Source organism: Lampetra planeri, chromosome 5 (assembly GCF_965212315.1).
Source record: "Lampetra planeri chromosome 5, kcLamPlan1.2.h2, whole genome shotgun sequence".
NCBI classification, from domain to species: Eukaryota; Metazoa; Chordata; class Hyperoartia; order Petromyzontiformes; family Petromyzontidae; genus Lampetra; species Lampetra planeri.
In genome coordinates this window covers 7,226,285-7,251,785 of record NC_136111.1, presented here as the reverse complement: position 1 = coordinate 7,251,785, position 25,501 = coordinate 7,226,285, and the positions used below count along the sequence as shown (strand labels likewise).

Here is a 25,501-nt window from a genome sequence, read left to right as displayed (position 1 = left end):
CGGGCAAAAAGCTAGTTAGTAAGGTTTGTCATGTGTGGGGCCCGACGTCCACCACACAGCCCTTGCTAGGCAGGTGGGGCGCGACGTCCGCCCATTCCGCGCCCTCCTCCACTGCGTCGGTTGGCTCCCTCTGGGCCCCCGCCGACCGAGTGATGGGCCCCCCCGTCGACCGAGTGATGGGGCCCCCCACGCTAGTGCCCTCTCTGAGGGACATACTCGTGCTGCTGGCTCGTGGCCACACGGAGTTAGACCACACACCTGTGCACACCGCAGCTACCGCTAACACAGGGGGGCTCGAACGCGCTCGAAGACGTCACTTGGTCGCGAAAGCCCTACGTGTTAAAAACACGACCTCCTGCATACCAGGCGAGGTACACAGTTGTTAACATCTTGCCCCCGTGGCGCCAATGAATACGCCTGGAGCATATATCGCAAGCGTGAAAATAACTTGCGATCGACGGATCGTCGTCCCAAGTTTATTAAAGGTGGAAAATCAACGCAATGCGTCAATAGGCGACGTTTAGAGCAACGGCCCATCCTTCATGTGCTAGGAGTTATTGTTTGTGCTTGCGCACCGCTCTTGACGCATTGTCGCCTAATAATGCGTTTTAAATTGAAAACGGACCGTACCGAGTGAGATGTAAGCCTCTGGTCTGGCATGAAACAAAAAAATTCGCCATTTTTTATATTCACGTGCGGTACCCAGCCTCGTGTGGCCCAGTCTTATATGCAAATTTACGATGCTGTGATTGGTTCTCTGGGTGGAGCAGGTGGGGCCCGTCGAGGCGATTACGTGCGTGCGCGCGCTCCAGTTTTCTCCACATTTCATTGGTCGCTGAGTTTGGTGCGCGAGCGTTAGTGATTGGCCGTCGTCGTCGGTGTGGGCTTCGGCGGGGCAGGGAGTTGATTGGCCGCCGAGTAAAGTGGGCGCGCCTCCTTCGAGAGAGGTTCTCGAGATGTGATTGGCGGACTGGCGGCTCGGTGGGTGAGACGCGGTGTGATTGGCGGACGGCGGCTCGGTGGGCGGGGCTTCGAGCTGCAGTGTTGAGGGGTGCGCGCGAGTTTCCCGCGCTTTTGAGAGATCGGAGTTGTGATCGCCATGTGGAACGATCAGGGTGAGTGCCAACTGTCCACAACAATAACAACAGTAAACAGCAGTAATAAACAACACTAACATACCTCGACGCTGACGGGAGGTATCGTGAAGAGTAACTGTTGTTGATAAGTAATGTGCGTGGTGGCAGCGGCGATCCACAAGGCCCAAGGCTCGCCTGTCAAACAGGGCCGCGGCTACGTTAATCTCATTGTTGTATATACGCGTTGTTTACACAGTGTTTGCTACGCCGTCAATTTTTTTACGGCGATTATTTGTTGCAAATGTGTACTTTGACTCAGTGGCGCGTCTTTATAGTTAATGGCAATACAAAAGAGTAATCGCCATCAACCGTGACCCAATCCGGAGCTGTCGCCATCTCAGACGGTCGAGTGGTGGAATATCGCATTGAGTGCCGATCGCGGCTTCATCTCCGTGCCGGTTGTTACCCCGGGGACGTGTTCTCTCTCTTTCTCTCGCTTGCAACTACCTCGTTCCTCTCAGACCTACCATTTGCCCAAGCCCCCACCTTATAACGATGCATGGTATGGTTTGAAATGTTGTCGTGCTTGGTGGCAGCAGCAGCAACCGTGATGGTGGCAGGGTTGGTGGGTGGTTGTCTGTTGGGCGCAACACGTCCGCCGAGGAGATGGAGCGATTAAATGAACCCCCCGTGGTGCGACTGTCGGAACAGGATTGTTGCGGGAGGGAGGATGTCCGGCAGTGGACAAACTATGGCCGATACATTTGTTTGCATTTCTTTTTCAATGTACACACGCTTTTCTTTGCGGTGTAATAATGAACAGATTTGTTTTCTTACGTAGCCTCTATCGTATCAATCTGTGTACATAGTTTGCATAAATATTGGGAATTATTGACTCTTTGTACGAATCATTTTGTGTATCACGACCGTGTGGTTTGACGAAGCTCTTGCCTTGTGTACATGACCGCTCGTGTGTTTTTTTTCTCCCCCCCCCCTACCGCCCAACCAACCAGGCTACGATGGAGGATTTGCAGACTCTGGCCGAGGAGGTGGAGGGGGGGGATACATGCAATCCCAAGGGGGATTTGGAACTCCTGGCTCCACGCAGAACAGCGAGCGAACCCGGGTACGTGTTCGGAGCCGAGCTCATTCGTGATGTGTAAATGTGTTGAGGAAAAACATGTGGTCTGTGGAAAACACTGGTGGTTTGCAATTGCCATGGCCCACAGAACTTTTGCAGATATTTTTTCTTCACCAAACGCCCTTGTTTTACTGGCCCATTTTACAACCATTGAGAATGTATTCAAAACTCATAAACTTAGCTGCCGATTGACTAAATCTGCTGGTTTATGGCATTCGTTATTGATGAGCAATCTTAATTTTGAAATGTGTTGGTGCGTGGTAGTCCACACATACATTTTGTTGAGGTTTTACAGTGGTGCCCGGGTCTGGAAACTTGTAGATTGCTTGGTTTCCTCCCGATTACTCTGGTTCCATCCCACAAGAAAATTTTGCATTCAGGAATTTGCCAATCATCCCAGTACAATACCTTAATGGAAAAAAATTCAGACTCAAACGTTTCTCGCATGAAGGAGCTATTTTCAGAAACATGGACATTGACACAGACTTTGCAACCGGCTGAAAATTGTGCCAAATATCACGCTCAAGTTCACACTTAGATTTACACTGGGAGACACAAAGAGGAACACATTGGTAATTAAACGTTCACAAGTAAGAGATACGTCGACAGGAAGGAAAAATAAGTTTGCTTGGGCACAACACATCACTTGAACTGATGTCCAATGGTCGAGAATAATGGCGGACTGACAACCAAAGGAGAGAATGTGCTCGATAGACTGTCCACTGCAGAGATGGAGAAATTAAATCAGCTCATGTCAAGGTGCTACGCGGATCATTGCATCGCAGGACTGAGGCTTGGTGATGACTTGAGGGGGTCTCCATCCAGAAGTTGATTGATCATTGATGGTTATTAGCAGAAAAAATAAACAACAGGTGCATATTTCAGGTGATTGCCTTTATAATCAGAGGTGGCAGGTTTTACGCTGGATACCATAGTTGTATACAACACATTCTATTGTCTTGAAAGTTCAGTTACAAAGCATTGCGTATTTAAATAACGTTTTGTTCCTAATTGTGTTAACATTCCAATTGCTTCAGTTGGACAGGGTGGCACCGTGTAATTAATCAATATAGATGCAACGTTTTTGGTGGATTGACAGGATTGGGATATTCCCTACCTCGCTAGGTTGTGATGTGGCCAGGAGATGGCAGTACACCATTATGGATTGCGAACTCGGAGTGATTTTGAGTTTTATTCAAGTACACTGCTTCGTTGGTTTTCTTCCAGTACTTCTGTTTCCTCCCACACATAAACTCTGAAAATAAATTATCCAAACTTCTCAATGCAGGGCCCTCTTAAAAACAAGTTTTGAAACTCATTGTGAGTCATGGGGTTATTTGATTATACATCACGAAGCTGGTCAGTGTAGGTTGTTGAAGGCGGGTGGGTTGGTGGGCAGCGTGCATTCAGATCCATTTCAGATATCACTTGATTCTGATGTTAGTTGTGGAAGGGAATCAAAACTCTGTTATCGGGCTTTATAATGCAGTGCACCAACCACTGAATTGCTGCCCCCCACCCAGCATTATTATTACACAACGTATAATCAGAAAAGCATGTGCCCCATTGCTTCTTGCACAAGGTTACTGTTTCACTTCCCACAGAGCCCCCACGGAGCAGACAGTGAGCTCAAGCTGCTATAAGAGGCCGAGAGAGAGATGTCATTCCAGTGGCGAGAATTCCTCGGATCAGTTCACACGTTTAAAGTCATGCGCTTTTTCGTAAGCACCCGGTGTTGCATCATGAGTAAATGTTACCGCGGAGGTCATGTGTATCACGACGGTGATTTACCGCCCCCCTCCCGTGCGCACGTGTGTTTCAATTTTTACCCACAGAGGCCGCGCGTGCAGCATTTGATTCCTTGCACCGGGGCTCAGCTCATGGCTGCGCAACAGAATGATGACATGTTCTGCCTCGGTGATATCGACCTCAACCAGGTAATTGATTAAACTATGAAACAATAAATTTTACCAGGTTAGGCTCACTGAGCTACATAGCTCTTTTTTGTAGAAGTGACCTGGCCACAAATGATAGCTCAACGAAGTGGCTTATCATGTGGAAATTTACAGCAGCCACATTTTCTGAACACATATTTCTAAATGTGGAGGAAAATCCAAGCACCCAGGGGGAGAGCATGCAAACTCCAATTGTACAGGCATCAGGATCAGAATCGAGCCCATAACCTGGATACCAGGCGAGGTAGTTAATATCTTGCCACGGTGACACCCCAACAACTGAGCTTGCTTGTCCAAAGTTGATCTACTGATGCCGCTTTTACCCTTGGCACAAACGTGCCAAGCTAGGCCGAGACCGACACGGTATGGGTGGTTTTCTACGAAGCCTTTGCTGGGCATGAGCATTGACTATTTCATGTGTGCTTCAACTATGAGTGACCAGTAGGGGGCATACTTAATTCCTAGAATTCGTGTTTGACTAGCAGGGAGGAGCGGAGGGCAGTATAAGAGTGGGTAGAGACAAGTGCGGGACTTGGCAATGCTAACGTGGGGGCCTTTGGAACAAATAAGATTTATTGGACCCTGCACATTAGTTTTTAATATTCTGAAAACAAGAGTAGACAGTAAAAGTCAATAATGCATGCATATTATTATCTTTTGGTTTGTAGCTGTTAATAGCACATGCATATAATGTGTACGCTTGCATTAGATTAAAAAAGTATTACAATTCCGAGCTTCTGACAGTCCCAGTTAGGATTTGACCTTGCTGTAAAGTTAATCCCAAAGTTCCAAACAATTGGGGGATGTCTTGGACAAACCTGATAACTGACATGGATATATATTATAAAAACCCATATTTGGGTTTGGAACGATTTACAATCCAATTTTTATATATCATTCCCACAGATGGCTGAATAATTAACTTAAGTATTCAATCCATTTAATCTTTTTACTCTCAGCTTAACCCTACTTTTTGAACAATTCGATTTTCTAAGCACAGGTCCAAACACCCAAAATGCAAAACAGCCAGCAACAGTACATTTGTGCGTTATCAATATTTCCAGGATACCCCTAAGTGAAAGTGGCAGAACCGTCCTTCAGCTTGGCAGGCAGCCTTAACGTTTGGAACAAGAAGGGGGGGGGGGTGGCAGGAACAGATCAGGTAAGGAGAATGCAAATAGCTTGGAGGCAGTGATGATGCATTGAGGCAGCACGAACAGATGGTCACGAAAAAGACCCAGGGATTGAGAAGTAGGGAGTTTGAGTGGCACCAGGAGCCCGAGTCTGGATTTCATGACGTTGCTGTTTTTTAACCCTCGCAGGTGACCATGGTGGGGCTAGTACGTCAGGCAGAGAAGTCGCCCACGAACATCCTGTACAAGGTGGACGACATGACATGTGACCCGCTGGACGTACGCCAGTGGGTAGACGCCGATGTAAGTGCTCACTCGCCACCATCGGTTTTGAAAGTTTTTGTTGGTGTGTGACCAGGGCTTAGTGTTTTTTTACTGCATTTTTTTCCAGGTTGTTTGTGGACTGCAGTCGTAGCCATAGTCATAACGAGAGGTATGATGAATGTGGTGTGCCAGGTGCGGATATATATTCTGGGTCGTTTACCCGGATATAGGCCTGGCTGAAAATAAGCCCTACTTGTAATAAATCATCTGCCCATACGGCAATTTCATGTCATGGTTCAACTTAAGAATAGAGTTATTTTACGTCTCGTATTTGCTCTCTCTTTTGTGTTGTCCGTCTGGTGTGTTCTGTCTCTTCCTGTCTCTTTCATTTATTTAATATTTAGCATATATTTTTTACACATCGATGAAGGGAATCTGTAAAGGCAGATGTTAAAGGTTGGGTGTTGCGGTGATGAGATGTTAACTCCCTCGCCTAGTATGCAGGAGGTCATTGGTTTGATCCCGACCCTGACGCCTATATATTTGGAGGTTGCATGTTCTCCCTGTGGTCGTGTGGATTTTTATCCGGGTCCTCCGGGTTTTCCCTCCACATTCAGAAACATCCATTCACACATCGTATTTAGCTCCGAAAATTTCCACGTGATATTCAACTTATTTGAGCTATTATTTGTGACCAGGTCGTTTCTGAACAAGAGCTGGTAAAAAAATAATTATTTTTAATAGTTTCGGGTGTCAACTGCACAAAAGCACAAGGGAGGAATTCCTGGTAGCATTGTGGCATTGTTGGCATTGGTCATTATCACCTCTTGACCTTGTTTACGAGGGTACATTAGGCTGCAATGCTAATTGTTCGATTGTGGTGATTAAACAAGCTCCCCTCCACCACCCTCCCCCTCCTTACCCGTCTTGTTTTATTGCAGCAAGTAAAGTTCCTCTTGATAACTGTTGCCAATTGAATTCCCTTTGTAGGAGGAAACTACCGAGAATAATGTTGTGCCGCCTGGGACATACGTCAGGGTCGTTGGCCACCTGCGCTCTTTTCAGGTACGTTTAAAGCTTTTCTGTGATCGTCACTATGCACTGCTGGATGGAAACCTCCCCATGCGTTCAATGCCTCTTATGGGGCTGCGGTGCCGTTATCATTCTTGCCTTTGCACGAGAGCTGAATTCGTCACTCCATCTCCTGTTGTACTATTGGGCGCGTTCTCTCCTTAACTGTTCCATCACCTGTCTCGTCCATTGGCCATCATCCCTCGTAGCGATGCCATTCAAAGCCTACTTCCTTTTCTTAACAGGCAATATGACGTCTTTCGCTTGCCAACTGATACAATGTGTTCCTCTTCCTATATTCTCACTGTAAATCCTGAGCATGCACCTCTCCATGCTTCTTTGCACACTTTTCAACGTTTCCTTTTTTTTTTGTCGGCCACGTAATCCATACGTCATGTCCAGCAGTATGCACCGGCTGAAAATGTTTCTGTTCGGGCACAATAATGTGATGCTTGTCATCAAGTTCAGTTTTCCATTAACTGTGGTTATAAGCATAAAACTGGGATGGAGTTAACTTTGACTCCCTTGTCAGAAGTGATTTCCTGCTCAAATGGACATTGATGCGGTGCTCATATCCCATGAACAACCTTGAGCCAAGGGTGGAAATTCTTCATTCATATTGTGGGGGCGAGTATTCTAAGGACAACCACTGTTGACTTATCAACAAACTGGTACTTATTTTATCGACCCAGGAGGGTGCTGGAGTCACATTAACTCCAGTTGGACCTGATAATGATTTTGCTTTGTTATCGCTTACAATTAATGCATCTCTTTACTCTGCCACCTCTGTAGTGGTACATGTAAGTAGTATGCAATAATTGTGTCCTCTGCATCGTCTCTCCTGCTTGTCTCATGAGTTTGCTGAATTGCAATTAAATGGCCAAAGAACCTAGATATCAATTTATAACATTTGTTGCCGCTCAAAAGTGTATTTTCTTGTCGCTGCGTCACGCCGTACGCAAATGGCCGATGACCAAATCACCCGGAATGGACCTGATCTAATAAGATCTGGGAAGCTAAGCAGGTTTGCACTTGCTTGAATGGTCCACCACCTTTGAAACAGGTGTTATGGGCTGCAGTAGAGTTGTGCTACATTGTGGGGCACAGTGCAGTGCAGCAACATTAATTGTTGTACTGTCCCTCTTTGCTCTCGCATCTATACGCTGCCCTTCTTAACCACCCCGCGCTGACCGCTGTGGTGAAGTAGGGTGGGCGGTTGAATGACGACGTGACATCGAAGGCAGCGTGGGGAGCAGCGGCATCACGCGGTAACTGATCTTGTGCCATTTCTTGTTCGGTGCAGAACAAGAAGAGCCTGGTGGCGTTTAAGATCCTGCCACTGGAGGACATGAATGAGCTGACGTGCCACATCCTGGAGGTGGTGCACTCTCACATGGCTCTGGGCAAGCCGCCCGTCCCGGCCGCTGCCGTGAGTTGGAGCTGGGGGTCACACGCAGTACACACGCAAGATAACAATCAGTATAGCCTACACGCCAGTGATTCCCAACCTTCCTGGAACCGTGGACCACAAAAACCGTCAACTCACTGCATTTATAAACATTTTAATGAAGGTAGCTGCCAGGTTTAAAACCAGAATCTCAATCTCTTGACATGGCTGTTGTAACCTCGTAAACTGTGTCTCTGTGTGGTAGGAGCAAAGGCTTGTGGTTATCAGCACATTAAAGCGGCCTTCCCAAAACTTTATCTCAACTCCTGAACGAGATTCTCTTGACAATTTGTATTTTTTTTGGTCAAATGTGCTGTCAATTGCTTCTAAGTGGATTAAGTTGCCAATTATTTTTTTTTTACATTTACACATTTGGCAGTCATTTCAATTTGAAGGTATGTGCTCATTTTCATGAGTGAATTCTCCATAACCTTGATTTTATAACGTCATTGCCCCCATCATTGCAAAATGGAGTGAATGTAAATTGAACAATCCACTAATGGGAATGTCCAAAGTTAATGCAGAGCCCAGGACGTGTATATTGTTATCATTTACATTCAGTGGTTCAGTACTTGCTCGATGGGTGATCCATCGTTCCATCTTGGCGACAGTGCAGCTTATCGAGAGTTTTTGGCTGGGCTATGGGTGTGGATGGGTTTTTGGACTCCGTTCCAAGGCGGGACGTGCGGCGTTTGTCTTGCAGTCCATTGCAGTGACAACGTCCATGCCGTTGAACACGTCCTTGAAGCAGTCAGCCGCCGGGACTTTGCGCGCGGACAATGGCCTCGCGCAGCACCAGACCAAGGTGAGAGAAACCTTGCCGCAGCGCTCGCATCGCGCAACCAGGGATGTCAACACATTTTTGTTATGCATTTACCTTTCCATCTCTCGTTGATTTAATCCATATGGCCATCACCGTCTTCAAGGTCCTCCATGAACCCCTGTCTCACTCTCTTCTGTCATCTCACTCTATTCCCCTTAATGTACTCTCCTAATTCTCCCCGATTATCTCACTCTACTCCCTTCCATGCACTATCCTATCTCTCTCATCTCACTCTACTTTCTTCCACTACCTATCATACAGCTCTCCTCTTATCTTAGTCTACTGCCCTCCCAAATCTCCTACATATTCTCTCATCTCACCCGACTTCTCTACATACTCCTGCATCTCCCCTCAGATCTACCTGATTCCCTCCACACACTCTCCTACATATCCCCTCTCACCAACCCACATTATTTCCCACTTCGCACTCCGCTCCAGCAACCAAGGCTATATCGAAGCCCCCAATCAATCTTTGCTCAGTGGGAGATGGCTCTTCTGTCTCCACTGCTGCTCCCATGATTTGGAATTCCTTTCCTCCAGCCATCTGTGCTATGGACTCCCTTGACCCTGTTAGAGTCCAGGATTGAGACATTATTTTTTGTGCTCTGACTGTGACTGACTGCCTCCTCAATCGAATATACATTTCTAGACTGTTTCTGTACAGCGCCTTAAGAGCTAGTCACAGATGTTATATAAATCCACATTGTATTGTATTATTTCCCACGCAGGTGCTCACTGTAATCCGGAGCTGCCACAGCTCGGAGGGCATGAGCATGCAGGAGCTGAAGAGTCGCATCCCTGCCATGAACCCCGGTTTACTCAAGTGAGTGAGCTCTACACACCACCAAAAAAAACCAACCCTTAGCAGTACAGGCTGTTGGGCACAGTGCTGTTCATAAACACATATGAAGGCCGGTATGGCACGCGATGGGGTGGTGTGGCCAGAACCACCACCCTCCCCCACTCCCCCCTTGACCTCCTTTGTCTCTGCAATGCTGATGTTACACATTGCACGCAGTACTCATTTAAGGCTGAGTTGACCTAGGAGGGTCCAAGGACCGGTTGAGCTCTAGACACACACACATGCATGTACACGAGGTAAGTAGCAATTCAAGGAGTGTCCTGTTAAAACTTGCTACTTCACTGCAGTGCTTTTGTCCTTTTTGCTAGCACAGGCCACTTGCAAATGACTCATCCTGGTCTCTTGACGTCTCACTTGGTTAAACAAAATAAACTTTTAAGCGTTATTGTATATATTCTCCCCACGGATGGGCCACACAATGAATTTGATAATTCACTTTTTTCATCCCCTTAATCCACCTACTTTAGAATGGTAAAAAATGGGTAAAAAGAATAATACATTCAAACCGTGACAATTCATCAAACCACTGGGGGCATGGGGTGGCATGAATAGCAACATCCCTTAAGCCCAGCGCACATGGCCCACCCACAGTGAAAGCTCAAAGCTGGTGTTATCTCACAGTAACGGCCGCTTGAATATACGCACTTGGAGCGTGCGTGTGCAAGGTAATCGTGTGCGCACGACGCCGCACCCGTGCAGCCTGCACAAAGAGGACTGGATTGTCTTCTCGGATCATCGCAATCATGGGAGCTTGAGAGTGCAGGCGCAGTTGGGGTGAATGTCGTCACCTCTGCCCTAGTTAGCGCTGCAGCGTTGCACATTTTTCACACGCATTGCAGACTTGAAGTTGGGCTATTTAAAGGTCCACCATGTACGTCTGTAAAAGCCCGGATCTAGCGATAGCTCTGGAGATGTTCGGCTTTCAATCACTTGAGTGCAAGCGCGGCAAGCCGTTAAAGAACTTTGTTCCGTGTCTCCACGTGTAAATAAAATTGATTTTTAGTCCATCGGCATATAATTTGCATTCCAGGCCAATATTATCAAGCAGCATTTGTTTAAGCAAGCGACCTCTGGACCGGTTTTATCCTTATGGGTCTCATCAGCAGACTCAGTGTAACTTGCTGCTGGGATGCCAAATGTTATTCTCAATTAAAACAAACTAATATTGGTCTGGAAAGCCAATCGATCAGTGGAAGATAAATATTTGTATTTAGATGTGGAGACGCTTAAATTAACTTTTACTTGTAATGCTCCGTGAGAATGTATATAATAATAAGTTCCCCTAAGCCTTCAGAGAGTTGTGTGTACACACGAGCTTAGAAGAGTCAGTCCCAGAGAAATTATGTGTTTATTTTTGTATGCGGCGTGTTTGTATGACATTCGTTCAGGATGTGATTGGAGCGTGCAGGCTACATACACTCGCTTGCTGTATGAGCTTGTGTGCCTAATTTACAAGGGGTTCATTCTCTTCAAGGTGTTTTTGAAGTATTTTTTTTATGTGCCTATTTTTATTGGGCACTTTTTTCGTGTGAGTCACGTGTTTATTCACAGCCCTAACAGGAGTTGGCTTACACAACAGATAACTTTGGGGGGTTATGTTTGTCTGCATGAGAGGAACCGATCGTTTTGTGTAATGCCTTGTATCTAAAACGATAAATGGATCAACATGAAGTTGCGATCACGGTGGTTTCAGTAGAGCGAGTGGACACGTAGGAGTTTTTAATGATGAATCGTTCTTTAATTGTTTGGCGCTTTGGCCGCGAGTCTGAATTCATGGCGAGTCGATGCCGAGACTGCTGTCGCGACACCCCCCGGGGAGGGCTTGTTTGACGCATCGTCGGGAGGCAGTTTGACGGCGGGTTGAGGGGGTAAAATTGGAAAGAATTGCCCTGTGGGGGCCAAGGCAGCGTGGCCTCCGAGATGTGAACATGAAGGGGGTTTCCTGTGTAAAGTGAGAAGCCTGAGCAAGGGGTCGTGACCCTGTCATCCCTGGCCCCTTACGCATTCGGGCCTGGGTTGTGGAGGTAGTCCTGGAAACGCGGCTTATTTCGATAGAATGTACCAATGGAAATATGTATTTATATTTAGATGGTATAGATAGTACAGCATGGTGAAGCATGGTCAAACAAGTACGGTGTGGGCGTCTAGTCCTTCCACTGCTATACGAGGTTCACTCTACACCGTAGTGAGTTTATGAGGGTTATTTGAGCTTACTTGACCACGCTGGTCAGTGCGGGTCAGTTAGAGGTGGTGAGCATAGATGCTGGAGCGTAGTACAGTGCACAGTCCCCTGTCTATAACACCTGTTATGCATGGTGGCCACTCGTCAAAGTACTATTCAGGTTCAAAGCTGCTTGGCTTCCGAGATCGAGTGCATTCCGTGCTACGATTTGGTCATGGGCATTTATACAGATACGTGCACACAAATATGCAGACACCAATGCCATTTTTCTTAAACTTGCAGAAGCAGAACTTTGATCATTTTATTTCAAGAGGCATAGCACCGTTGTTTTAAAATACGGTACATTGTACTCACCGCAGAAAACTCCAGCGACATTACCGCACTCTATGATAGCTGGTGCCAAACTGCTACACGCCCTCCTGCATGGCCTTTTTGGAGCCTTGGTACCGATAAACTTATTTTTTTTTTCTTCCGGTTTCGTTTTGATTATGTACACGTATGTCATCGGAACGGAATCGGAAGAAAAACTTGTCATCAGAACAGGAAAGGGTTAAATTAATTTTAAAACTTTTGTTTGACTGGGCTTAGCAGCCTCGCTGCGTATACCATCCTTTTATTGGTTAAGAGCCATTTGATTTTTGAGGTTTCAACTTCTGTGATTGAGAGTAATTTTCATTATGTTTTTGCCTCTCCCGTGTATGCATGCATGGCGTTTACGAACGAGTAACACGAGGCTTTTAGAGAAATGTCACGGGTAATTATCCATTAATAAATAAACTTTTCTGGAAAGTGAGTTAATTGCCGTGCTCATAGCGCGTGCTTTTACGAAAGCTGTCGGGATGCCAAGGTCGCCAGAGACCCGATGGAAACTCGCGCTCACACTAAACAATAATAGGGAAGCGTGCAAATAGAGGTTTCTGCCTATGATAGGACCCGGGGGACTTGTTAAAAGGATAAGCAGCGCATGGTGTTGTTGCAGGCTCAGAACTTCTAAGGCTAGGCAGTTCCACGATATCGGCGATACGAAAGATGTGAGTCATCCTAGATTTGAAGTTTTCGTGACTGGAAGGATCCATACTCTTTGGTTTTTTCGGTAAAGTCACATAGGTGAAAATAATAATAATAATAAAATGAAAACAACTAAATTAAATCACGACGTTTCGGAGGCAACACAAGCTTCCGTCAGGTGGAACAGCCACAGCAGAATTACTATTCTTATTTTTTTTTATCTACGTGACTTTTCCGAAAGAACCAAAGAGTATGTGAGTGATCATTTGTAGAATAGTCAAAAGGGTTTTTTACTTGCGCAAGGGAGAAATGCTCACAAAGTGCCACGGTGTCTGATGTACAAAGATGGGTTTATTTTTTTCATCCATGCTGCCCTGTTGGTGATAGTGAATTGAGTTTTGTCTGTGTTAAACCATTGCCTTGTTCCATAAGCAAGCTATGCCCTCTGAAAAACGCTCAATAATTACTTCAGAAATATCACCTCGTATATGTATAAATACATATTCTGATTATATTGGGTGATTGGGAGCCGTTTGACTTGCGACGTTGGCTAATTTGTAGCAGCGCCTGGCTTCACCTAACGTAGTCGGTTTGGTGTCACATGTTGAGGAATAACAGAAGTCGTGCGTCAGTAGCGCATCGTTAGACCCGGCTCGCGTGCAGTGAAAGCGGCATAAATAGAAGGCTGTGGATGCATCATTCCCCGTGCCCTTGCGATATTCTTGTATTTTCCATCGATGCAGACGTCACGGGTTCCAGATGAAGGGGGGTGGGGGCCAGTGGGACTTCCAAATTGGAGGTCGCTGGCTGCATGTGCCGTGTGTGTGTAACTGAACCCTGTTAACATGGCAACGGAGTGTTTGGAATATACCGAGGTGCACCGCAGCAACTTGCACGGCAACACACCTTCCGCTGGGTGTGTTCAAGGTGCCCTACTGTTAAAAAGGGAGTTAAATGGAGTTGTCTTGTGAGGCATTTTTAGTCGTTGGAATTTGTTATTTCAATTCTTTGATTACCTAGGAAACCCTGACTTGAGTTTTAAGATCTTTTTCGCGCGGGGGTCGTGCGTGGAATTAATTGGCCACCCACTAGAGTTTTGCAGTAGAGGGGGTGTTGTTATTATGGATTTTTCCAATTTTACCCATTCCCGTATCGATTACGTATGTGTACGTCATCAGTTTTTTTTCTCCCAATTCCGTTCAAATGACGTACGTGTACTTAATCAAAACGAAACCAGAAGGAAAACTAAAATAAAATAACTTCATCGGTACCAAGGCTTCCACAAGGCCATGCGGGAGGGCGTGTGGCACAGTTTGGCACCAGCTAGCATAGTGCGGTCTTGTCGCTACCGTCCTCTGCGATGAGTACAATGTCTTTAAAAACAACGGTGCTATGCTTCTCTAAATCAAATTAACGCTGAGCCACTCGCGCGTTCCGAGATTGGGAGATGAATGGGGGGACCCAACCTGCAACTTGCAGTTTTCTCGGGACGGGAAAGGGTTGAGTAGGCTTGTGCCTGGAGCGCGCTCGGGATGGGGGTGGCCATTATGCTTTAAACTGCTGTTGTGGGCTTTCTTTGGGTGCAATGGTTGGCGGCATAGGGCAGTGCAGTAAAATTCACCAACCCCCACTGACCCCCAATTATAGTCGAATAACCCCCACAAGCAGCGTTAATTACATTTCCATTTGTCGTTTGTTAAACTTGATGCTGCTCCGAAGCCTGGGTGTATCGATGTAATGTGCTCTCTTTTTATATATATATTTAAAAAAAAAGCTGTGCTCATGTGAGTACTGCACATGAAACAAATGGCGATACATAACAATACAAATAGAAACAGGTCATTTTATTTTATGCAGCGTCATTCATGCGAGTTGCATTTGAAAAACACCGAACGTTGTGAACCGCATTTTGATCTAAACAGGGAGGGGGGACGAAACAACAAGAAGACGACGGTGAAACAACACACCCGAGGCAAAGGGCACGGAGCTAAACGTCACACGGACTGTGCGGGGCGACCAGCAGACACTCCCGCTTTGCCTGCACCCCACCAACATAATGAACAGGCGCAGCTTAGTCCTTTAATTGGCGACTCGTCTTTGACCTTGAGTTTAGAAGCTTGCGCTGTCCACGTGACGAGCAGAGAGACTGTGAAAGGATGCTGTGCTTTCCTTTGCACTGCAGGAGGCTTGGCGCAATCCTTGGGTCGGAAGTTATATTAAGGAAACAAGACATTTGCTGCTTTAATTATAGTTAGTGCTGAAAGGAGCCTGCCAATGTTCCTCTGTCCCGCGTCTTGCTGGTGGTGATGTTTAACAGTCCCGGGTCGTGAGTATCGCCTTGCCTGTGTGTGCGTGTGTGTGTGCGCTTCTCCGTGGTATTCCGGCGGATTTGTTACTGTTGCCCTGTTATTTTTAATGGTTTATTTTTACGAGCTGCTGGATAACCCCAGGTTACAATACCCCCTCGGCCCAATTGGCTTGAGTTTTGTCTCTGCTGTTTACGTTCTGTTTCAAACGGGAAAAAAAAACTGGGACTGTCCATCTTCTGCATCGCGCTCGTGCTATTGATACTCTTGCTTTTTTTTTGCCAGAATACTATTTTCATAACCATCATCTAGCCAGAGTTGTTTACAGCCTTCTCCCCATTTACTTCCGTACATTGTCTAAAAGCACATGACAGCGTCTGTCTCCACTCGCCATCATCACAGTTGGAACAAAAATAATCCAGCTATGCATCTCACGCTGAGAATCGTAGCTTTTTTCTGTGTTGTGAAAGACGAGGGCGTTAGAAAGGTATTTGAAAATAACAGGTGTCCTTTGTTATGGGTTTTTATTTGGCAGGTCCTCATAGTTGTTTTTGCCATGCATCCGTAACACGCGTGGGGAAACGTTTACCGAGACCAACGCCTGGAAAATAATCCCCCAGGGGTGACCGTGGGATGGCTCGGAGCTCTTTGGTACTGAGTTGGCACCACTGAGATCCGGAGATCAAATCCAGATAGCCGCCTGAGATTTTAAACCAGGTTCTGAATTTATTGTGTCAGCCTGGTCACCATCGACTGGGCTGACACACACACAAACCTATTTCATCACGTAAATTATGTGCTGCACTTAATTTGGCTAAATACCAGCTCTGAGAATTACAATTATCGGTTTAATGAATGGGACAAACTTGATTTTTGGTGGCAGAGCGGGTTGGAAATTGCTGCCCCCAACTGTGTGATCCAGAGATCGCTTAAAAGAGATATAGGAGCTCTGATGTCGGCTTCTGTGGGTCGTTCTCCAACGCGAAGGGTAGCACTGCTCTGTGACTAATCCCAATGGAATCTTCATCACATGACACCAATACCCGCCATTCGCAACTACGTGACGGTGATGTCACCACAGCGCCTGTGCCAGGCCAGGTGCACTTTGAGGCCACGTGAAGTGTCAAAGGCTCGCTTGGTCGGAGCTCATAGGACAGACCCAGCAGGTACCATGGGTTGGCTGACTGAGATGTCTGGCAGATACACCAGCTGTACCTCCTGCTGGACCAATTTTCTGCATATTAGCCGCCCGGCACTCCGTTCGTTGTTGTGAGCATCGCTCCTCTGCTCTTCGTTGTTGTTGGAGTGCGACTGTCTCCGACTGCCCAGTAGCGTCCTTCACGAGCCTCCTCCACAGAGGCCCATCTTGATACTGCTGTACCATTCTTCGGCAAGTCCACTCGGCTCCATATCCTCCCATACCGCATCAGTCCATCTCTTCTCCAGCCCGTGTCGTACCCGTTTAGCCCCCTCTATCCGGCCGAACAGAAGCTGCTTGGGCATGCAGGCTGCATGACACGAAGCTGATTGCACATTCAGGTTTAACCTTTCGGAGAAAAGAGATTCAAAATAAATTCCTGTAATCGGCCAATGCGAAACACCAGATTACAGGATTGCTTTGCTGCAATCGTCCTGTTTTCCACCAGCCTCCCAGCTCCTTGTGGGCATTAACAAAACAAAACGCTTGTTTATCTGAAGTTTTTAATGTGTTTATTTTTCTTGTGCTTTTTTTTCAGGCAAACCATTGACTTCCTCAGCAACGAGGGGCATATTTACTCGACGATTGATGACGACCACTTCAGGTCCACCGAGGTGGATTGAGGACAGCAACAAAGTTTTGCGGCTGGCCTTCCCTCACCCGCCTCCCTCCCTGCCCGGCGTGTTGATGTTACGGGGGATGTCACTTACTTACAGGCGTTGGACACTTATTTTACCGCCTTCCCCCAAGACAGTTGCTTTTATTTGAGACCAAAATAATGCACCCTCCATCATACAGGACTTGTACTGTTGGCGTTTGCAAATGCGTTTGCCACCACCGCCACATTTGCAGGTTTAAGAACACCATTGTGATTTCGAGGTGGCAACGGACGTTGCTGGCACAAGTGGTCAGGCACGTTGAAGAGAGAGGCGAGGTTTTATTTTTTGTCTCGCTTGGGTTCCCGCTTAGTTAACGTTTTCTTTCTCTGCAGGGACCCTTTTCCAGGGCTCAGTCGGTTGTGTTCAGTTGATTCTTTATCATCACAAAGCCTATGATCCAAATCTGGAATGCACCCGCCCGATCTCGTCAGTCCATCATGCAGGTGTTGTCATCAGAGGGCAGTGCAGCAAAATCTAATGTTGTGCTGTACTTCTATGCTCCAATCTCTCTGTTACCCATTGTCTACACTAACCAGCCTGGTGAAGTCCGGTCAGATTACCCACGCAACCCACACAGCAGCGTGGAGGAGGCTGTCATCCAACAGTGGATTGGCAAAGGGCTGTAATCTGTAAAACTGTAGTAACCCAATTTGGACCATGATATCAGATGCCGTCCCTCCTCTCCACATGGCATATCCATTGAGACCTTTATCCATAGCCAGGGTTGCCACCTGTCCCTAGTTTTCCTATCAGTTGCGTAATAATACCCCTCTTGCCCTGTAGTGTCAGCAAGTGGTTCTTTAACAGTCACTGGTCTCTTGCCCAAATGTGCACGGAGCTCTTGCTCAGCTCCTATTTACAGGTCTGAACCAGTGATGGAAATTCCACATTTCTTTGGGGGTGGTGGGGGTCTCTCCAAAGGAGCACCACTGTTTACTTACCCCCCAAAGTGGTACCTACCCAATCAGGATTGGAACTCGCAACCTTCCAAACGTGAGCCGCTCGCAACACTGCTGAGCCACCTGGCCAAAGTCGACAATGATGCCTGTGACTCGGAGCCAATCTGAGGCACCATAACATGTTATTGGGTTGCTTTTCTTGGATGTGGGCTCTGTGCCCATGTGGGTTTTTTTTCTCCACCAGATACGATGAAGCATAAGCGATCGTGAATCCACCCTGATAGCACACTATTAACGTTCATCCTTAAGTCATGCGAAGCTCACGTCATTGAATTTGGCTAAACACCCCAAAAGAGAGACTGACACTTTGATTTGATGATTATTAGCGTTCTGTGCTAATCCTTGGACTTTAATTTAATTCCTCTGAAACCCCCCCCCCACCCATGCACGACTTTTGCTCCAGATAAAGCTCGAGACAAATCAAGAACCTTAATTCGCAATTAAAAATTGGATCATTCCGTTTTAAGTTTGACCACGATGTTCCGTCTCGTTTAGTTACCGGTCATGTGCCGCTGTATACGTTTGTAGTAATTTGTTTGCCTTTTTCTTTAAAGGAAAGTCGTTTATTTCATGTTGCCGGATGGGGTTCTGCGTGTCGCCAAATAGCTTCAGCGAGCACGGTAAACTTTGGCGCTGCGTCTGTGTGACGGGAAGGGCTTGCAGCGTGCACAGCCGGTGCAGTGCCTCCATTGGCTATGAATGTGTCAGCTGAATGGTGGCCAAGTCGAGCCCCATAATAACAAATTTAAAAGCTGTCACTCGCAAATGCCTCTGGGTTTAGCGTCACGGATTCCGTTTCGAGCGGCGTGACCCCCGTGTGTTTTAGTATTCGTGGGTTTTGCGTTCGCGGTGCCAGGGCCAGAATTAGCTTGTTTTCTTCCCATGTCTGTTATTTTTTTGTGCGTTGCGGATGTTTTTCACGTTGCGTTTGAATAAAGTTACGTTTATGATGAAATGTCAACGTTATTGGATTGTTGTTTTCAGACGTGTCTGTTAAGGACTCTTGCCTTACGTGATGCAGAACCTTCGTGTGATTGGATACAACAATCTTGCATGTCTGATGAAGACCAAGATGAATAGGTCATCACGGTGAATGCCGTGTACTCCACTACACCTGTCTGTTGCTTCATACTGCTAAAATGCCACAGCGATAGCACAGTTGACACCTGACCTCTGAGCCCTGCACCCTGTCTCCCACTGGTCTGGCTTTAGGGTCTTCCCTTTGGCCACTGACCTCTGAATGAAACTCCGATGCCTGTGTCCAACCTGCCTGCAATCCTGTACACACGTCACCCTCTTGAAACCTCGTCAGCGCTTTCATTCCACGTTCTGTTATGGATTTTCAAATTGTTCATTATATTCTCCCATACAATCCTTAATATCCTCGTGCCCTGCTAACTTAATAGGTATCATGATCTTACAGCCTACAATATATTAAAACTTCCACCGTAATACACCAAGAACTCTACAACCTCCACCATCTCATTTCCCATTGACGCCTGTGATGATTATGTTGAACTCGTCCCTAACAACTACCATCAACTTCCTCTGGGAGCACACTTTAATGCGCCATTGTCCAGTCTCGTTCTCTGTGACTGCTAAACTTTTCAAATGCCCGGCCAGGGTTATAACTAATAAACCTGCATCTACCAAAAAATAACAAACAACCATAGTTCTGTTAAGGTTTAAAATATTGGCTTCCATATTGTTTGCCAATTTTTCTCAATTATAACACTCAATATACGTTGAACAGAAAATAACGTTTCGCTGGCTGAGTCCATCTGCCTTTACCGGTCTAAAGAAGTTGTTTGGGTCCTGTGGGTAGACTTGGTCATGACACTTTGCTTAAGCCCAGTTTCATGAACCGGTTGTGGATTAAGCCCGTCCAGCCTCCGACATTGAGCCGATTGTGAGTAACTGATGTAAATTGTACGGATGTTACCTCGGGGCCTGAAAGCTGACATTTTAAACAGGAACCGGCGAGTTGTTTTGCTGATACTCTAAATAAAAAAAAAGCAAAATGTCCACATTTTAACCTCCAAAAACTACTGCCCATGGATTGGTTTATTTCGATTTAAAGCTTTCGTGACTGCAGGGATTCATCTTCTTGGTTCTTTCGGTAAAGTCACGTAGAAGGGAAGTAATAAAATAATAAAAATAAAACATAATAAAATTATTTTCACGACCGAAAGAACCAAGAAAATGGATTTGTTCACTCATAGGTCAGGGTCGGCCTACAGTTTACTATTGTAACCTACTGGGCATCTGTGAAAAAAATTTCTTCATAGCTCATCGGATTCCTCCAGTCCAAATAAACATTTTCATCCTGATACAGTTCTTAACGTCTGATGGGAAGCTCTTGTAAAATATACGATCCCTGTCATCGGTTAAGCTCGCGATGTCCCCCCTCGTGGAGTGTGACGCTCAAGCCTCCGGGTCACACCATCGTAGCCAACCGATATTTACACGGTTGGCTACGTACGGTGCGAAAAAAAGGCTCAACATCCAAGAGATAAAGGTGCAGGCCTGCCATTGCTTGCTCAGGCCACTGCCGGCAGAAGGGCTTGCGCGAGAGGGAGCCGCTCCCATAGACTGTATTTGGCCTACTCTTCCCATGCTGGCCAGATGTCTTGTAAGAGGTGGGTGGCACCCACACTTTACCCCACCACACGCAACTTGCTGACGATCACTCAACCGTGGCGTTTCCCCACGTAAGCCGCTGGGTGGACAGAGGCAGGCAGACAGGCTGATTTAAGAAACATTCCACATTGTACCTGTGCAGTCGTATTCAACCTCATAATCAACGTTTTTGGGTTAGATCGCATTATTTATAAATGTCGTCGTAACCCTCCACCACCCGACACGGCCAATCAGCAAAAAGTGTCACATTTACAATTTACAAATTGTAAATGTTGTGGTTTCACGCTTCAACACACCGGTGGGCTAAAGCAGTGAACTATTTGTCTTTTGTCAACGTGACACTTTTTTGCTGATTAGCCGTGTCGGGTGGTGGAGGGTTACGACACATTTATAAATAACGCGATTTAACCCAAAAACGTTGATTATGAATAATATTGGTCGCGAAAGCCTACGTGTTAAACGTATTCAACCTGTTCTTTGCATTGGCTTGCCTATTGGCTTTATTCTGGTCCGACACTGGTGAGGCAAGACCAACAACTATCGTCTGTCTCTTGTGTAGGCCAATCAGTTTCAATTACAATGCATATGTTAACAAAGCATTTTTGCGTGCACGTTTTACCGAGTGTATGTGGTTAATGCAGACTTGATGCCTTGCGAGGGGTGTTTTTCGAGCGTCTTGAACGCCAATGGTGTTAAAGCGTATGCAACACATGTGGTGTTATTGCCGGCGTGCTAACCGTTCCACCACGGTAGCGTCCCTTCTAAACGAAACTATTTTTGCTTGTTGCCAGGTAAGGCCCACTGAGCTATATCGCTTTTTTTCAGAAGCGACCTGGCCACGTTCAACAGTTCAACGGGGTGGTTTGTCACATGGAAATGTACAGCAGCAGCCGCATGTTGATTCTAAATGTGTAGGGAAAAACCGGAGAAAAATCCATACGACCACGGGGAGAGAGACACCGCAAACTTCCAATATACCCATAACAGAGGTTTGTTTTTGCGTTAGATCGCTTAAATATGAATGTGTCGTTAAACCCGCCACCACCCGACACAGCCAATTAGTAAGGTTTGTGACGTAAACAAAACGTGCCAATTCGTTACTAGTACAGTAGCACACCGGTGTTTTTGGAGAGTAAACCCACTACAACATTCACAATTATAGTGTAGTGTATAGTGTAGTGTATAGTGTAGTGTATAGTGTAGTATACTAGTACAGCAGCACACCGGTGTTGTTGGAGAGTAAACCCACTACAAACATTCACAATTCGAGTGAACCGTGACGTTTCGCCGGTAATTCCAACCCGCCTCATCGAGCGAGAGCCATAATTGTGGATAAATCCTCCTGTTTCGTTCGTCCTTATACCGCACAGGCGTCAGGCTCGGGATGGAACCCCCACGACCTCCTCCCGTATTCACACCAGGCGAGGTCGTGGCGCGCCCTGCCAGGATTGGGGAATGGGCTCGGCAGTTGCTATTACCTCTCCTGTACAATTTAGTTGGGGCGTTGTTTGGCGAGCCGGGGCGAGTGAGAGTTCTTGCGTTTTTTTTTAATACGATCGAGCACAACAACGGGAGCGAGCCGGTGACGAACGCGATCATCTCCCCCCCCGCCCGCTGCCCTCTCGCGGGGGCGTTGGCTGCACCTGGCCGATATTGATCCCAGGTGCTCAAACAAAAACCACGCGCAAAGTTGCGTGCGCGACGTTTCACAGAGAGCGCGACAGCAGCAATAGTACTAATACACACTCGCAGACGAGCGAGCGAACCAATTTGTATTTACGCGGATCCATTTCGCCGGAATGCTTTGGCCAGCGTGCCAAGCCGTGGCCATAACGCTGCTGGCTTGGCCGGTTGCTGATGGAGGCAGCAACGGGAATAGACGCGGGGGTGGGAGCGGTGGGTGGTGATTTGGGCTGCCGTGTTTACTGCAAAGCGGGGGGGGGCAATGTGACCCCCTCCCCCTCCCGTGGGCTCGTGTGTCACAGCACCACCCCTAAACTCCGACTCACCCTCCTCCTCCTTCTCCTTCAACTTCCCCGTGTGTTTTTGTTTTTCCCAGCTTTCAAACGAACCTCCAGCACAGGAGGACATTGTCTAATCGTTGTCACCCCGTGAAACTGTGTCATCATCATCGGCGCACATTGGTTTGCGTCCATCATCAACATCAACGTGTATGTATGTTGAACTTCTTTCGCACCGTACGTTGCCCAACCGTGCTAAAGCAAAGATATGCGGCAGGGGAGGGGGGGGGCAACACACTAAAAACACAAAAAAGTAGTTCATAATCATCGTCGCATTGGCATCCATGTGGTCAGTGTTGTTTTAGAGCGGGTCGTTTGCAAATTTTCACGAAGGTTAAAAACCATGCTGATGACACTGATGCCAATGAGACGACGATGATGATAACGATGATGATGTTTTTATCGTCATCATAATCATCATCCCAATCATCATCCCAATGCAATCGGTATCGTTCTGCTTGTGTCGTGCCGACAATGACGATGACACTCGTGAGGCGATATCATCGACATTTTAACACGTAGGCTTTCGCGACCAATATTGTTCATAATCAACGATTTTTGGGTTTAGATCGCGTTATTTATAAATGTGTCGTAACCCTCCACCACCCGACACGACCAATCAGTAAAAAAGTGTCACGTTGACAAAAGACAAATAGTTCACTGCTTTAGCCCACCGGTGTGTTGAAGCGTGAAACCACAACATTTACAATTTGAGTACGACGTTTCGCTGGTAATCGTACTCAAATTGTAAATGTTGTGGTTTCACGCTTCAACACACCGGTGGGCTAAAGCAGTGAACTATTTGTCTTTTGTCAACGTGACACTTTTTTACTGATTGGCCGTGTCGGGTGGTGGAGGGTTACGACACATTTATAAATAACGCGATCTCAACCCAAACATCGTTGATTATGATCATCGACATTGCTTTTTTACATTTCACAAAAACAGAAAATATGGAGCGTTGTGTCACCGACGTGATTGGCACGCGTTGGAACACGCGCGTGTGGGTGGGGAGCGCTCGCGGGTGGCTTGCATCAAGGACAATTGAACGGATCGCAAGGAAGCCACCCACTTTTATTCGGCACATCAAATTCGTATTAATTTCTCGGGTAAAAATATTTGTTTCTATTTTTGAGTTCAAATAAAAGTGTGCGCATTAAAAACAATAGGTTTTTTTTACTAACATTTTTCTTGGTACGGTTAAGTCCCTAGCAATGACAGAGGCTCCCTTGCTAGACCGGCTTTGCCAGCTAGTTTACCACGTTGTTGTTGTTGTTGTTGCTGTTGTGGTGCATCACTCACCGCCAATCAAGTCAAGTCTCCCTTGATTTAATAATGATTACTAATAGCTCCAGATGTGTCCTCTCCTGGCCCGCTCTTGCTTGCATCTCAGAAATATTCATGGAATGCGTCGGGTTGGACCTGAATAGGTTTAACCTCCCCATAACAACAGCTGTGTTCGTTTGTCAAGCAGGAGATACAGACCACATGGCGCTGCAAATATCAAGTACTTAGGTAAACACCTTAGGAGCTATAAATGAATAATTCTGCGAATCCCCGTGCTTTATTTTATTTATAAGTGCAGTCTTAAAATACGAGTCTGTTTCAATTACCGATATTAAACTCACCCAATAGTCCCGTGGGAGCAGACGCAGCGACGGTGCATAGCAGCATCCACCGTCTGGCGCCAACGTCTAGGGGTCCTTCCTAGCAGAGCCCCCAAGCCGGCCCCCTTCAGAGGGGTCCTTCCTAGCAGAGCCCCCAAGCGAGCCCCCTTCAGAGGGGTCCTTTCTAGCAGAGCCCCCAAGCGAGCCCCCTTCAGAGGGGTCCTTTCTAGCAGAGCCCCCAAGCGGGCCCCCTTCAGAGGGGTCCTTCCTAGCAGAGCCCCCAAGCGAGCCCCCTTCAGAGGGGTCCTTCCTAGCAGAGCCCCCAAGCGAGCCCCCTTCAGAGGGGTCCTTTCTAGCAGAGCCCCCAAGCGGGCCCCCTTCAGAGGGGTCCTTCCTAGCAGAGCCCCCAAGCCGGCCCCCTTCAGAGGGGTCCTTCCTAGCAGAGACCCCAAGCGAGCCCCCTTCAGAGGGGTCCTTTCTAGCAGAGCCCCCAAGCGAGCCCCCTTCAGAGGGGTCCTTCCTAGCAGAGCCCCCAAGCGAGCCCCCTTCAGAGGGGTCCTTCCTAGCAGAGCCCCAAGCGGGCCCCCTTCCTAGGGTTCCTTCCTAGCAGAGCCCCCAAGCGAGCCCCCTTCCTAGGGGTCCTTCCTAGCAGAACCCCCAAGCGAGCCCCCTTCAGAGGGGTCCTTCCTAGCAGAGCCCCCAAGCGGGCCCCCTTCCTAGGGTTCCTTCCTAGCAGAGCCCCCAAGCGGGCCCCCTTCCTAGGGGTCCTTCCTAGCAGAGCCCCCAAGCTGGCCCCCTTCAGAGGGGTCCTTCCTAGCAGAGCCCCCAAGCGAGGCTCCCTTCCTGTCCCCGAGTGTCGACAATCACCGGTCGATCCGATTCAGCCGCGACGCCACTGTCCCGAACCGTCGGCCTTCTCCTATTACGAGACTTAGACGAGACGCGCAGACGTTGAAAGGCATTCAGAGAGAGAGAGAGACAGACACACGCACAAGAAGACTAAAACAGCGAGAAATACGGGCACACGCACAGAGACAGAGAGAGTCACACCAAGATAGATGAATCTAAAGGAAGACACCTTGACACAGACGCAGATAAAGAGACAGCTACACCTAGAGTTGCAGACAGAGGGACACGGAGAAAGATAGA

General features: G+C 47.2%; 1 protein-coding gene across 1 annotated transcript; it reads left to right on the top strand.

The window, feature by feature from the left end:
- The first annotated feature begins 1,011 nt into the window (after positions 1–1,011).
- RPA2 (replication protein A2) lies at positions 1,012–19,039 on the top strand. Its single transcript, XM_078594275.1, has 9 exons — positions 1,012–1,115; positions 2,090–2,202; positions 4,053–4,154; positions 5,495–5,608; positions 6,560–6,634; positions 7,944–8,069; positions 8,791–8,892; positions 9,639–9,733; positions 17,005–19,039. The coding sequence occupies exons 1-9, from the start codon at positions 1,100–1,102 to the stop codon at positions 17,087–17,089; spliced, it is 828 nt and encodes a 275-aa protein (XP_078450401.1). The 5' UTR covers positions 1,012–1,099; the 3' UTR covers positions 17,090–19,039.
- The last annotated feature ends 6,462 nt before the right edge of the window (positions 19,040–25,501 follow it).

Coding starts and splice junctions, on each gene's coding strand:
- RPA2 (XM_078594275.1), top strand. Junction 5,609..6,559: donor GCCAGTGGGTAGACGCCGAT/GTAAGTGCTCAC, acceptor TTCCCTTTGTAG/GAGGAAACTACCGAGAATAA. Junction 8,893..9,638: donor TCGCGCAGCACCAGACCAAG/GTGAGAGAAACC, acceptor TTTCCCACGCAG/GTGCTCACTGTAATCCGGAG.